We start from the raw sequence: 13,301 nt of genomic DNA, 5'->3' as shown, positions 1-13,301 counted from the left end.
TACGATCTTTTCCTAAATCTAACTATTTCACAATCTTTACCTAAATCTAAGTATTTTACGATCTTTTCCTAAACCCAACTAACTATTGGTTCATGAATGGAAATCGGAATCTGGAAGTAAAAAATCTCTCTTTCTTTTCTCACCCATCAGGCTTCATATTTGGGATTGTAAAGCCCTCGATCACCAAGAAATCACCAACTTCCCCAAACCTTCACCACCTTCAGCGGTCTGGTCTCTGGTCCTCGTCCTCCTAAACCACCTCCATCGTGACACGTGTGCAACACAAACATGCAGCTTTGAACATAATGCATGCAGCAAATATGTTTCCCATCACAGCGTAATTGGGGAAATAAATAAGAAGTATATAAATGTAATTTCTAGAACACAGCGACAGAGACGCTGCATGTTTTGGTCTCTTAAAGTAATCACAGACAATTTCCTGTATAATAATAATTACCTTCAGACAGGAAGAGATGAAAAACACTCAATATGAAATAGGGACGAGAGGGACACATATGGAAAATGGAGAGTTATTATATTTCTGTGTGAGAAAGAAAAGGATTCAGGAGTGAAATCTCATGTGGATCTTTGAAGACAAGTTCATCAGACGTTAACTCATCAATCATAAAAATCATCAATGAATCCATTAAGTGAACGTCTGGGTCAGACTTTCAGAGTTTACAGACGACTCAGTGAAATGTTTGTTCTTTCATCTCCAGCATTAATTATCAAAAACTAATAATTCAGCTCTGAATACTTTGTTTACATTCTTTCTTCCACATCATTCAACATGTTTACCATCAGCGTTGGTTTCTGTTCTATAAACTCGTTGAGCATGCACATTTTATCCATGTTGTCTTATTGAAACAGCCGAGGTAGAGATTCTGTGTGAGGTGAGATGACAGGTACAAGTACAGGTAAGTACAGGTACAAGTACACGTTAGGAGATTAGTTGTTGTAGTTTAGATGCTGACTTGATGCTGAGTCAGCAGCAGTGACACAAAACTCATGGAGGATATTAAAGTACTTAAAGCTTTTAAATGTCCTTTTTGGATTCTGGAAAAAAAATATGTAGAGTTATAAATATGACAAAATGTTTATGTATTGATGATCGATTGATTGGGAGTTCAGTAGTATGGAAATCAAACACGTTTTTTGGGCTGAACGCCTTCTAATAAAACTTAAGGAGCCTCTTATTAAACGTGTTGGTGTGTCGACACGTTAGAGGTGAAGCGCTGAGTGTTCTTCACTTCTTCTTCTTCGTCTCTAAATCAACTCTCTGACTGACGTCCTTTACTCTCAACGCATCAATATCGGTTACAACACAATCACATTCCCTCATTTTAGAAACATCATTTAGTTTACTGTATACACACACACACACACACACACACACACACACACACACCTTTTCATCTTCAACCAAAACAATAATCTTCCTCTAAAGGTGTTTTATTTACTGATTGAAGTGACATCCAGACATGATTGTTTATTTTAAACCTTTATTTCAGTTTGTTTTCATCACATGAGGTATTTGTTGTGCCAATATGATTTTATTTATTTATATTTTACTGCAGGTCTGAGCCACTACAGCACGAAGGTCTGTCAGTCTTTTTATTTATTTATTATAATATCTCATATTAGAAATGTCACCACCTCAGAAACATTGAGTTTAATCCCTCTTCTCTCTCAGATGGACTTTGGTCTTCAGGTTTTCACTAATATTTAATATAAACTCCATAATGGACGCTGAACGCTACAGCATCTGAAGGTGATTACTCAGAACTAAACAAGCAGAAATAAGGTTTTAAAGAATCTGCTGGTTTTCCTCAGAGAGCTCGTCAACACTCTGAACACAAACTGCATCGAAAATCAATTTAAAACCCAAAAACATGAGTTAACACGGCCAACACAAATATAAAGACTAATGAGAACTAAGTCTGACTGATGACGGAGACCTTAGAGGTTTCTCAGGTCGTTAGAAAGTCAATATATGAACACGGCTTTGATTCATTATGAACCATAAACAGGAGAACACGATGTGAGAGACAAACAGCTGTGAAGGTTGAAACATGGAGCCGGTTCTGTTTGTTACTTCATTCATCAGACGTTCACATTAATCAATACTTTAAATGTTGATTGACGGGCTGTGAATTTAAAATGCAGGAACTACATTTAAGAAACCACTACAACAGGAAACAGTGGGGAGAAGTTTCAGTGTGATGCATTCTACAACCTCACCACTAGATGTCACACACAAGACCTTTAAAGGCCAAAGACCAGGTTCTCAAATAAATAAGAAATAAAAACACAACATGACAATAAAAGGAGAATAAATAAACTGGTCTAAATATGTGTCTACTGCAGGAGACAACCTCCAGTTTTTTAAGTGAAGTCAAAGCTTCATGTGTTAAAGCTGCATTCTCTCTAGTGTCCATCAGGGGGCGTCTCCTCTGGTCGTATAGAAGTCTAGTCTAAAATGACTCTACTTCTCTCTTGATTTATTACCTCAGTAAACATTGTAAACATGAGTTTATGGTCTCAATCTCTAGTTTCAAGTCTTCTTCAATACAGCATGATGTTCATTTAGTAAATTATGGTACATTTAGAGTCAAACAGACCATAAAGCAGGGTATGCTTTACTGTTTATGTATACTGTTTTTAGCTTTTTAGTGTTTTAATGACTGTTTTTAATGTTTCAATGAATGTTCTTAATTGTTTTTAAATATCCTTTTCTTTTGCATTATGTTTTGATGCTTTTAATGGTTTTATGTGAAGCACTTTGAATTGCCTTGTTGTTGAAATGTGCTATACAAATAAACTTGCCTTGCCTTGCCTATGCTTTAGGGGCGGGGCTACACAGTGATTGACAGGTCTCTAAATGTGATCTCACCAAGTGGCAGGGCCTCAGCAGCCCACTAGATGGCGCTCTGAGGCCCGTCAGTGGTTGAGAATCGCTGCCTCACACAGAACATGTTCTGATATTCATCTTCAGGACACTTCAGTGAGTATGAGGTTCTATATTTAACCTGAGGGAGGTTTATTGGGCACTTTACAGGACGTAAAATAATCTTTACTGGAGTCTCAAGCAGAAGTCTGTAAAACCTAGACGTGAGCCATTTGGTCGGCATTAAAAATGATGAAGATTCTCTGGTGACAATAACTTTTTCCTCCTCCTCCTCCTCCTGAACAACCTTTATGGTCCATAAATGGGTCCGACTGTCTCCACAAATGTTCTCAAGACTTCAGCTCAGTATGTCACACGATGTCATTGTATCCAGATCAGAGCGCTGCGTTAATGTCCTCAATGTTCAGTAAGTTATTGATCCTTAAATCAATCTTCTGATCGATACAGATGGATATATTTTTTATATATATTATTCATATTCTATCCTAAATTGGCCTGAAGCCCAAGAATTTTATGATAAAATATTTTTTATATCTCAAACATTGTTTCTTTTTCATAACAACAACAACAACGTGTGAATGATGTTTTATAATAAAAGCATTTAAGTGACATAACAATAATTTTTCATCACATCAGGACTGCATTTTTGGTGAGAATATTTTTGTAATAATATAATAATTTATTATTTTCCTTCATCGTTTTTGTATTGTATTTATATTTCATCGTTTTATTTTTGTTTATATTGCAGGAAAAACAATGATGAACAGGAAAAGGAACAAAACCGGAAGCACGTGTTGAATACGTCACTGTTGAAAACAACAACAAACCTCCGTGTTGCTACATCTCTGTTGTCATTGTTGTGTTGTTGTCTCACACGTTCGTCCCGTTTACAGCTTTAAACCCTTCGGGTCGTATCGTGTCCACGTGTTCATGGTGAGACTTTACATATTTTAAATAAAGACGACAGTCGCGTTTATATCCGGTCTGATGCTAATGTGCGCTAGCTAGTTAACGTGCTAACAGAACAACAACAACCGTGTTGCTCAACCGTCAGCTGAAGACGTTCGTGTTGTGTTTCTCCTCCGTTACAGGTCGTTAATCTACCGGTAACTTCACGGTAACGGGAGGTGAGCAGCCATGACTCAGCAGAGAGGAGTCAACAGCCTGCAGTTCAACCAGGACCAGAGTAAGATAACGGCTAACGGGTTGAGCTAGAGCTAACGTTAGCTAGAGCTAGCTATAGGCTAACGTTACCTTGAGCTAGCTAGAGCTAACGTGAGCTAGAGTTAGCTAGAGCCAACGTGAGCTAGAGCTAACGTGAGCTAGAGCTTCAGTCTGCCTCTAGGAACCCGGTTTAGTACAGTATTTACTGCAGTAAAAGTACGAATAACAGACTGTAGTAATACTCTGTTACAGTACAAGTACGAATACCACACTGTAAACATAGTCAGTTAGCGTTAAAGTACTAATACGGCACTGTAAACATAGTCTGTTAGCGTTAAAGTACTAATACAACACTGTAAAAATGCACTATTTTGGTAAAAGTACTATTACCACATTACAAAAACTAATCTCTGAAAGTAAAGGCACTAATACCACAGACTAAAAATACTCTGTTACAGAATAAGTACTAATACCACGCTGTAAAAATACTATGTCAAAGTAAAAGTACTAATACCAGACTGCAAGAATACTGTTTCAGTTAAATACACTGAGCTGTTTAGTAGTAACATTATGAACACATTAACATTTAAAAACATTATTACATCTGGACTGTACTTCTATAAACTGTTGGGAAGTTGTACTTAGTTACTTTGAACCACAGTCATGTACTTTAGTACTTTAGAGATCCACTCTGATGAAGATTGACATCACCAAAGCAGCAGGACCAGACAAGGTACCAGGCCGGACACTGAAGTCATGTGCCGACCAACTAGCAGGGGTGTTTACTAACATCTTTAACCTCTCACTGCAACAGTCTGTGGTCCCCACATGCCTCAAATCCACTACCATTACCCCCGTGCCCAAAAAACAAACAGTCAGAACTCTCAACAACTATCGCCCAATAGCCTTGACACCAATTGTGATGAAGTACTTTGAGAGACTTGTACTATCCCACATCAAGGCCAACATCCCCACTGATCTAGACAGCCACCAGTTTGCCTACCGGGGAAACAGATCTACGGAGGATGCTGTCTCAATAGCACTTCACACATCCCTGTCCCATCTGGAGCATTTAAACACTTACGCCAGGATGCTATTTGTTGATTTCAGCTCCGCTTTCAACACAATAGTCCCCCATAAACTGGTAAACAAACTCAATAACCTTGGACTATCCACTACACTCTGCTCATGGATTATGGACTTCCTCACGAACAGACCACAAACTGTCAGAATGGGCAACCGCTCATCCTCCACCCTCATCCTGAACACAGGAGCTCCGCAGGGCTGTGTGCTCAGTCCGGCCCTCTTCACCCTTTACACCCATGACTGCACCCCCACCCACTCCTCTAACACTATAGTGAAGTTCGCTGGTGACACCACTATAGTAGGGCTGATATCTAACAACGAGGAGGCGCACTACAGAGAGGAGGTACAACATCTGGTTGAGTGGTGTACTGACAATAACCTGGTCCTTAACACTACTAAAACCAAAAAGATCATCGTGGATTTCAGGAGCACCAGGAAGACCACACCTCCCCCTCTCCACATAAACGGTGAGGAGGTGGAGAGTGTAAGTAACATCAAATTCCTGGGACTCCACATCACAGAGGATCTGACATGGGCCCTTAACACCTCCCACCTGGTGAAGAAAGCCCAACAGAGGCTCTTCTTCTGGAGGAAACTCAACAAAGCCAAACTCTCCTCTCAGCTCCTGGTCAACTTCTACAGGAGCACCATAGAGACAATTCTCTGCCACTGCGCCACCGTGTGGTACACCAGCTGCACTGCAGAGAACCAGAGAGACCTGGCCCGGGTAGTCAAAACAGCGCAGAGGATCATAGGAACCGAGCTCCCGACTCTGGACACGGTATATGCTAGCCGTCTACACAAGAAGGCTAGCAACATCAGCAAGGACCCAACCCACCCAGGTTACAGTCTGTTTGTCCCCCTGCCATCGGGGAGAAGGCACAGAACTATAAAAACATGACAACAAAACATGTACAAACAGACTGAGGAACAGCTTCTCCTCCAGAGCTGTAGCCCCCCCCCCCCACCACACACACACACACACACACACACACACACACACAGTCACCACTGGAGATGTAACTAAGACCTGAACAGCTAACACCACCCCCCCATCAAGCTGCTAAAAACTCTACTGATACATTTTATACTCTGTTTGCACTGCCAAAACATGTTTACACTGCACTGTTTGCACAGATTTTATTACTTAAATTGTATTACTTAGTAATGTTCTTATTCCTTTTGCATTTTGTATTTCCTTTTGTATTTAATCTTGTATATTGTTGTTATTGCTGCTGTTTGCTGCTGAGAGCTACCAAACGAAATTTCGTTGTATCACTACAATGACAATAAAAACCTCTTTATCCTTTATCTTTACCCTTTATCCTTTATCTTTAATACTTCTCTCAGGCTGTTTCTGCTGCGCCATGGAGACGGGGGTCAGGATCTACAATGTGGAGCCGCTGATGGAGAAAGGACACCTGGGTAAGATGATGACCTCACCACCTGATGACCTCACCACCTGATGACCTCACTACCTGAGAGACACATGTTTATTATTAAATACTCTGTTTTGATAAGATTTGTATTTGTAGGAGACAATATTACTTTTGCTGTGACATTAATTTTAAATTGTGTGTGTGTGTGTGTGTGTGTGTGTGTGTGTGTGTGTGTGTGTGTGTGTGTGTCCAGACCACGAGCAGGTGGGCAGTGTGGCCTCGTGCTCCATGTTGCATCGATCCAACCTGCTGGCCGTCGTTGGAGGCGGAGTCAACCCCAAATTCTCTGAAATATCTGGTGAGTTACATCAAGTCACTTATTTATTTATTATTATTATTATCATCATCACGTCTCACTGATCCTGGCTACCCGTTACTATTAAAATAGATTTTATTGATTACGTACTAAACCTTGAGGTCATCTATCACATCTATTATTGTCCACTTCACACTTCACTAAAAAACACTTTAGATTTGCTTTTCTGTGTTTTAATTTGTGTTTTTTCACATTTAAAAAATAATGTTACTTTGTTTTTATATATATATATATATATATATATATATATATATAAAAAACAATATATATATATATATATATATATATATATATATATATATATATATATATATATAATATATACACAGTTGTGGTCAAAAGTTTACATACACTTGTAAAGAACATAATGTCATGGCTCTCTTGAGTTTCCAGTTATTTCTACAACTCTGATTTTTCTCTGATAGAGTGATTGGAACAGATACTTCTTTGTCACAAAAAACATTTATGAAGTTTGGTTCTTTCATGACTTTATTATGGGTTAACAGAAAAAGTGATCAAATCTGCTGGGTCAAAAATATACATACAGCAACATGAATTAGCAATTTTGGTGACTTAGAAAGTTGTGTCAATGAAATGAGCTTCATAGCATGGCCTCTTAACTTCTTGTGAGTGATTATGAGTGACTACAGCTGGTGACTTCTCTGAGGCCATTTAAATAGGGCTCATTGGATACAAACGCCCACAAACGCTACAATGGGAAAGTCAAAGGAGCTCAGCATGGATCTGAAAAAGTGAATCATTGACTTGAACAAGTCAGGAAAGTCTCTTGGAGCCATTTCAAAGCAGCTGCAGGTCCCAAGAGCAACAGTGCAAACAATTGTTTGTAAGTATAAAGTGCATGGCACTGTTTTGTCACTGCCACGATCAGGAAGAAAACGCAAGCTATCACCTGCTGCTGAGAGAAAATTGGTCAGGAGGGTGAAGAGTCAACCGAGAACCACCAAAAAGCAGATCTGCCAAGAATTAGAAGCTGCTGGAACACAGGTGTCAGTGTCCACAGTCAAGCGTGTTTTGCATCTCCATGGACTGAGAGGCTACCGTGCAAGAAGTAAGCCCTTGCTCCAAAAGTGGCACCTTAAGGCTCGACTGAAGTTTGCTGCTGATCACATGGACAAAGATAAGACCTTCTGGAGGAAAGTTCTGTGGTCAGATGAAACAAAAATCGAGCTGTTTGGCCACAATGCCCAGCAATATGTTTGGAGGAGAAAAGGTGAGGCCTTTAACCCCAAGAACACCATGCCTACCGTCAAGCACGGTGGTGGTAGTATTATGCTGTGGGGCTGTTTTGCTGCCAATGGAACTGGTGCTTTACAGAGAGTAAATGGGATAATGAAGAAGGAGGATTACCTTCAAATTCTTCAAGATAACCTAAAATCATCAGCCCGAAGGTTGGGTCTTGGGCGCAGTTGGGTGTTCCAACAGGACAATGACCCCAAACTCACATCAAAAGTGGTAATGGAATGGCTAAATCAGGCTAGAATTAGGGTTTTAGAATGGCCTTCCCAAAGTCCTGACTTAAATCCCATTGAGAACATGTGGACAATGCTGAAGAAACAAGTCCATGTCAGAAAGCCATCAAATTTAACTGAACTGCACCAATTCTGTCAAGAGGAGTGGTCAAAGATTCAACGAGAAGCTTGCCAGAAGCTTGTGGATGGCTACCAAAAGCGCCTAATTGAAGTGAAAATGGCCAAGGGACATGTAACCAAATATTAGCACTGCTGTATGTATATTTTTGACCCAGCAGATTTGATCACTTTTTCTGTTAACCCATAATAAAGTCATGAAAGAACCAAACTTCATGAATGTTTTTTGTGACAAAGAAGTATCTGTTCCAATCACGCTATCAGAGAAAAATCAGAGTTGTAGAAATAACTGGAAACTTAAGAGAGCCATGACATTATGTTCTTTACAAGTGTATGTAAACTTTTGACAGTGAGTGAGTGAGTGAGTGTGAGAGTGAGAGAGAGAGAGAGAATATATTGTTTTTATAAGTGAATTTAGTTTAAATTTATATATAATTATTATTTTTCTTTGCATTGAAAAATAATTTGTGGAGAGAGTCATTTATATAGAAATCAAAGAATACATTTATAATCTGTGTGTATTTATCAACATTGAGACTGATTTGATCCAGGAAGTAAACATGTTGTCTTTTGTTGTTGTTTACATCTAGACTTAAATGTACAACATGAATGAAAACCAGACATAAAGTATTAACGAGATAAACTATAACACTAATCTTTGATTCCAGTTCTGGTCTGGGACGACGCTCGGGAGTCTCGGGACCCCAAAGACAAACTGGTTCTGGAGTTCACGTTCACTAAACCGGTCCTGGCTGTTCGCATGAGACACGACAAGTGAGTTCAATGTTTCCACGTCTGCAGTTCGTCTCTGAAGAATCATTTAAGACTCGTTAATCCGTCATCTGTGCTTCAGGATCATCATCGTTCTGAAGAACCGGATCTACGTTTACAGTTTCCCCGATAACCCCGCCAAGCTGTTTGAGTTCGACACCAGAGACAACCCCAAAGGTAACGAGTCCGGCTAACAGAGGAGCTAACGGCTAACGTACGGCTAACCACTTCAGTTACATTATGATGCCTTCAGGCTCTGCTCAGTGAAAATGAGTACTGGCTGAAGGTAAATTATGACGTTATCATGATGTGTTCACATGTAATCTGTAAAATGTAGTTTTGGTGATAAACTTGAATAAATCCAGTAGTTTGAAGGAGATGTTTTCACATTAATATAAAATAGATATTAGAGATGAATTATAAGCTGTTTGACTTCATAACACGAGCTATAAACACATAATAATACATCATTAAAAATAATAATAATGAGATTTCCTTATTTAAATTGTGTGTTTTCACGCAAAAAAACACACCACGTCCTGCTGTTAATGATGGATTTAACCCTTTCTGTGCTGCAGGTTTGTGTGATTTGTGTCCCAGTCTGGAGAAACAGCTGCTGGTGTTTCCGGGTCATAAGTGTGGAAGTCTGCAGCTCGTCGTAAGTCACAAACACATCTAAATACACACACCGAGTGGATTAAATAACCAGAATTACTGGAACGAGTATCTCTCTCTTCAGGACCTTTCTAACACCAAACCCGGCACGTCGTCGGCTCCGTTCACCATCAACGCCCACCAGAGCGAGATCGCCTGCGTGGCTCTGAACCAGCCGGGCAGCGTGGCGGCGTCGGCCTCTCGCAAAGGAACGCTGATCCGTCTGTTCGACACGACAACCAGAGACAAGCTGGTGGAGCTGCGGCGCGGGACGGACCCCGCCACCCTCTACTGGTACGCACTCAGGGGATTGTGGGTAGTTTAGGAGGCGTCGACCAAGCGGCGTGTCACGTGGTCAAACGGCTCCTCCTCATTTCAAATGAGCTTTTGATTTGGGCTGACGTTCAGACTGTTCTGTTGTTTCAGCATCAACTTCAGCCACGACTCGTCCTTCCTGTGTGCCTCCAGCGATAAAGGAACCGTCCACATCTTCGCTCTCAAAGACACCAAACTGAACCGCCGCTCCGCGTAAGACCACCTGCTGATCTTTAACCCAGAACTGTTCTGAAGACCATCTGTAGACCACCTCTCACATCGTTAATCTAATGACCAGTGAGAACCCTGTGAGAGTTACTGATTGCTGTGTGTTGCTCAGGCTGGCCCGTGTGGGGAAGGTGGGCCCTGTGATTGGTCAGTACGTGGACAGCCAGTGGTCGTTGGCAAGCTTCACCGTGCCGGCTGAGTGCGCCTGCATCTGTGCTTTTGGGAAGAACACGTCCAAGAACGTCAACTCGGTCATCGGTGAGGAAACACACGAAACATCACGTCCATGTCTTTTTCTGTGATTGACTGTGTAGATGAGACATTATAATAAACAGTGAGTATTAATTATAGCAGTGGATTTATAGCAAAGTGACAGATGGATGAAGAGTGGAACCAGATTTATTATTTAGTGATACTTTCTTAGAATTGAAACAAACCATCAGAATAATTTATATGCCTTCATGTCATCATAACTGTGTTATTCTGCCCTAAAGACATGTTCTAGTTCTCTCTACTTCTAGTGGTGATGGTTCTGTTTCTATAGAGGAGCAGGACTTTTATTTTGAAGGGAAAATCTAAACGTTGTTTTGTGTCCTGCAGCGATCTGTGTGGACGGGACGTTTCATAAATACGTGTTCACTCCGGATGGAAACTGTAACCGAGAAGCCTTTGACGTTTATCTGGACATTTGTGATGACGACGACTTCTGAGGAGGAAGAGGAGGAAGAGACACGAGGATGATGATGAAGAATGACTTAATTATTAATATTGTCGTATCTCCAGAATGTAGCAGCCTGAAACTTTATGTGCATCACGAAGAGAAGAGAGAAGTTACAATCTAATTAAAAATCATTTTTGAGAAGAAATCAGTTTTTACATTAAGTTTTATTTATCTTCACACAGTGTGTCATCATGTTCATACCTCTTGTAGATGGAGACTTTTGTCTTTACAACATTTAAAGGAATAGTTTGACATTTTGTTTTTCTTCCTCTCTGCAGTATTAACGATACTAGCTGCTAACAAAGCTACGCTAATAAAGAGCTGCAGGGATGAACTACTTCTGTAGTCCAATCAGGAGACAACCTCCGGTTCTTCCTGTGTTTCGTGCACATAGATGAGGACGCGCACGAGCCAGGTTCAAACATGTGATCGGGTTAGAACCGGACCGATGTTTTGGTGAATTCGTCTCTCATTTAGTCCACCTGCTGACTCTCTTTACCATCATCTCACCGTTTCACCTCTTTTTACTGTTAATTTCCGTCTGTCTGCTGCACTCAGCAAAGTGGACGAGATAATCAATGATGTCATCGTTAGGAGCAATAACACTGAATTAAATACAGCTGATGTTAAAACCTGTTAAGCCCGACGGACCCGAATTCGGGTCTGCTGTAGCATTTACCCTCGAAAAAAGTATATTTATGCATGCGTACAATTTATGAATATGAATATTTTATATCCCAAAAAAAAAAAAATCTGGGTAAAACAAAAAATCTAACATTTTTACAAACTCCAAACACCATTCTACACAACTATTGTACGCAAATAAAAGATTTATCACAAAATCACGTATTTCTAGCCATAACTCGCTCTTCTCCGAGTTAGCATAACAAAGCTAACGGTTAGCATAGGCAACCGATATAGCAAAAAGCACGAGCATTCGACACAGATTCCAGAACTACCATCAGATCGTCTCTCCGGTAAACCCTCACAAGGCTGTGAGCAAATAAACATCAGAAACACAATGCGTAATATCCTTCAAAATCATTCAAAGCTCCTTACCTTTTCGTTGTTCTGCTGTAAATCTCCGCTTAATTCCATCAACAATAGTTCTACGTATTTCCGGTGCGTCGCTGAAATGTCACCGTGTAGAAACAAGGGTCTGTCTAACAAAGGCGCCGTGGGGGATGGGATTTCATTTTCAGTTTTACTCCCCACTGGCTAACGCTTCTGTCAATCAAAATCACGATGTGTTTGTTCAATAGCCAGGACTCAGACGCTTCTAAGGCGGGTCCATTGACTGAAATCGACCAACCATAGGCTGAGCTAGGAGACCTGGACTGGAAGCCAGATGAGAACGTCCCATGGATGACAGACATAAACAGGCTCAGAGAGGATCCAGGCTCTCTAAATGATGCCAAACTGCTGCATATGATAGATTGAACACTATTAGTCATGAAAGAAGTGAAATATATAATTATATACTATATAAAATTACAATGGAACAGCTGGAACAAAATTACATTTTGGTTGACCTCGGCTGAAATCTCTGCACTCTAATCTCTCTAGCTCTTGAATGCTTCACTTTATCAAAGAACAAATTGTGCAGAGACTCTCAACCCATTGGGCTATGATCTGGGAGAGGTTTGAGCTTACAACTACAACATTAAAAAAAATATATCGTATCAAAATTGGATTAATTTTAAATCGGAGATAAAAAATTTAAATTTGTGCTGTGTTCCATCTTAATGTTCTCTTAACCAGTAACATATATACTGATATTTACAAATCTGAACAAATCTCACAAGTGTCAGCTTTCTAAAATACCAAAACTATTAAAATACACCTTATATTTAGACGAAAATCACTCTCTTTACCATGGGTATGCAATAATCGAGGAGAGGCCTACAAATAGGCTTAGGGCTTAATCTTATTAACATCATTATTCTACATCTGATTAAAATCTCTCCACAGTCTTTGTTATGACACCAACAGACCGTCTTACTCTGACATAAAGAGATTCATAATTCATCAAGTACTGCACAGAATAAAGGAGTTAAATACTCGTATTCTTAATTGAAGGACACACACAAAG

General features: G+C 40.1%; 1 protein-coding gene across 1 annotated transcript; it reads left to right on the top strand.

The window, feature by feature from the left end:
- Positions 1–3,707: 3,707 nt before the first annotated feature.
- wdr45 (WD repeat domain 45) lies at positions 3,708–11,357 on the top strand. The gene is made up of 11 exons (XM_068706334.1): positions 3,708–3,841; positions 4,000–4,094; positions 6,509–6,583; positions 6,791–6,895; positions 9,189–9,294; positions 9,374–9,468; positions 9,870–9,949; positions 10,031–10,239; positions 10,372–10,473; positions 10,601–10,746; positions 11,089–11,357. The coding sequence occupies exons 2-11, from the start codon at positions 4,046–4,048 to the stop codon at positions 11,196–11,198; spliced, it is 1,077 nt and encodes a 358-aa protein (XP_068562435.1). The 5' UTR covers positions 3,708–3,841; positions 4,000–4,045; the 3' UTR covers positions 11,199–11,357.
- The last annotated feature ends 1,944 nt before the right edge of the window (positions 11,358–13,301 follow it).

The sequence above is a fragment of the Cebidichthys violaceus genome, unplaced genomic scaffold, assembly GCF_023349555.1.
Source record: "Cebidichthys violaceus isolate CVI_PGR_0920_01 unplaced genomic scaffold, fCebVio1.0.p SCAF_12, whole genome shotgun sequence".
Lineage (NCBI taxonomy): Eukaryota > Metazoa > Chordata > Actinopteri > Perciformes > Stichaeidae > Cebidichthys > Cebidichthys violaceus.
The sequence above is the reverse complement of the archived record's forward strand: the minus strand, read 5'-3'. Positions and strand labels throughout refer to the sequence as shown.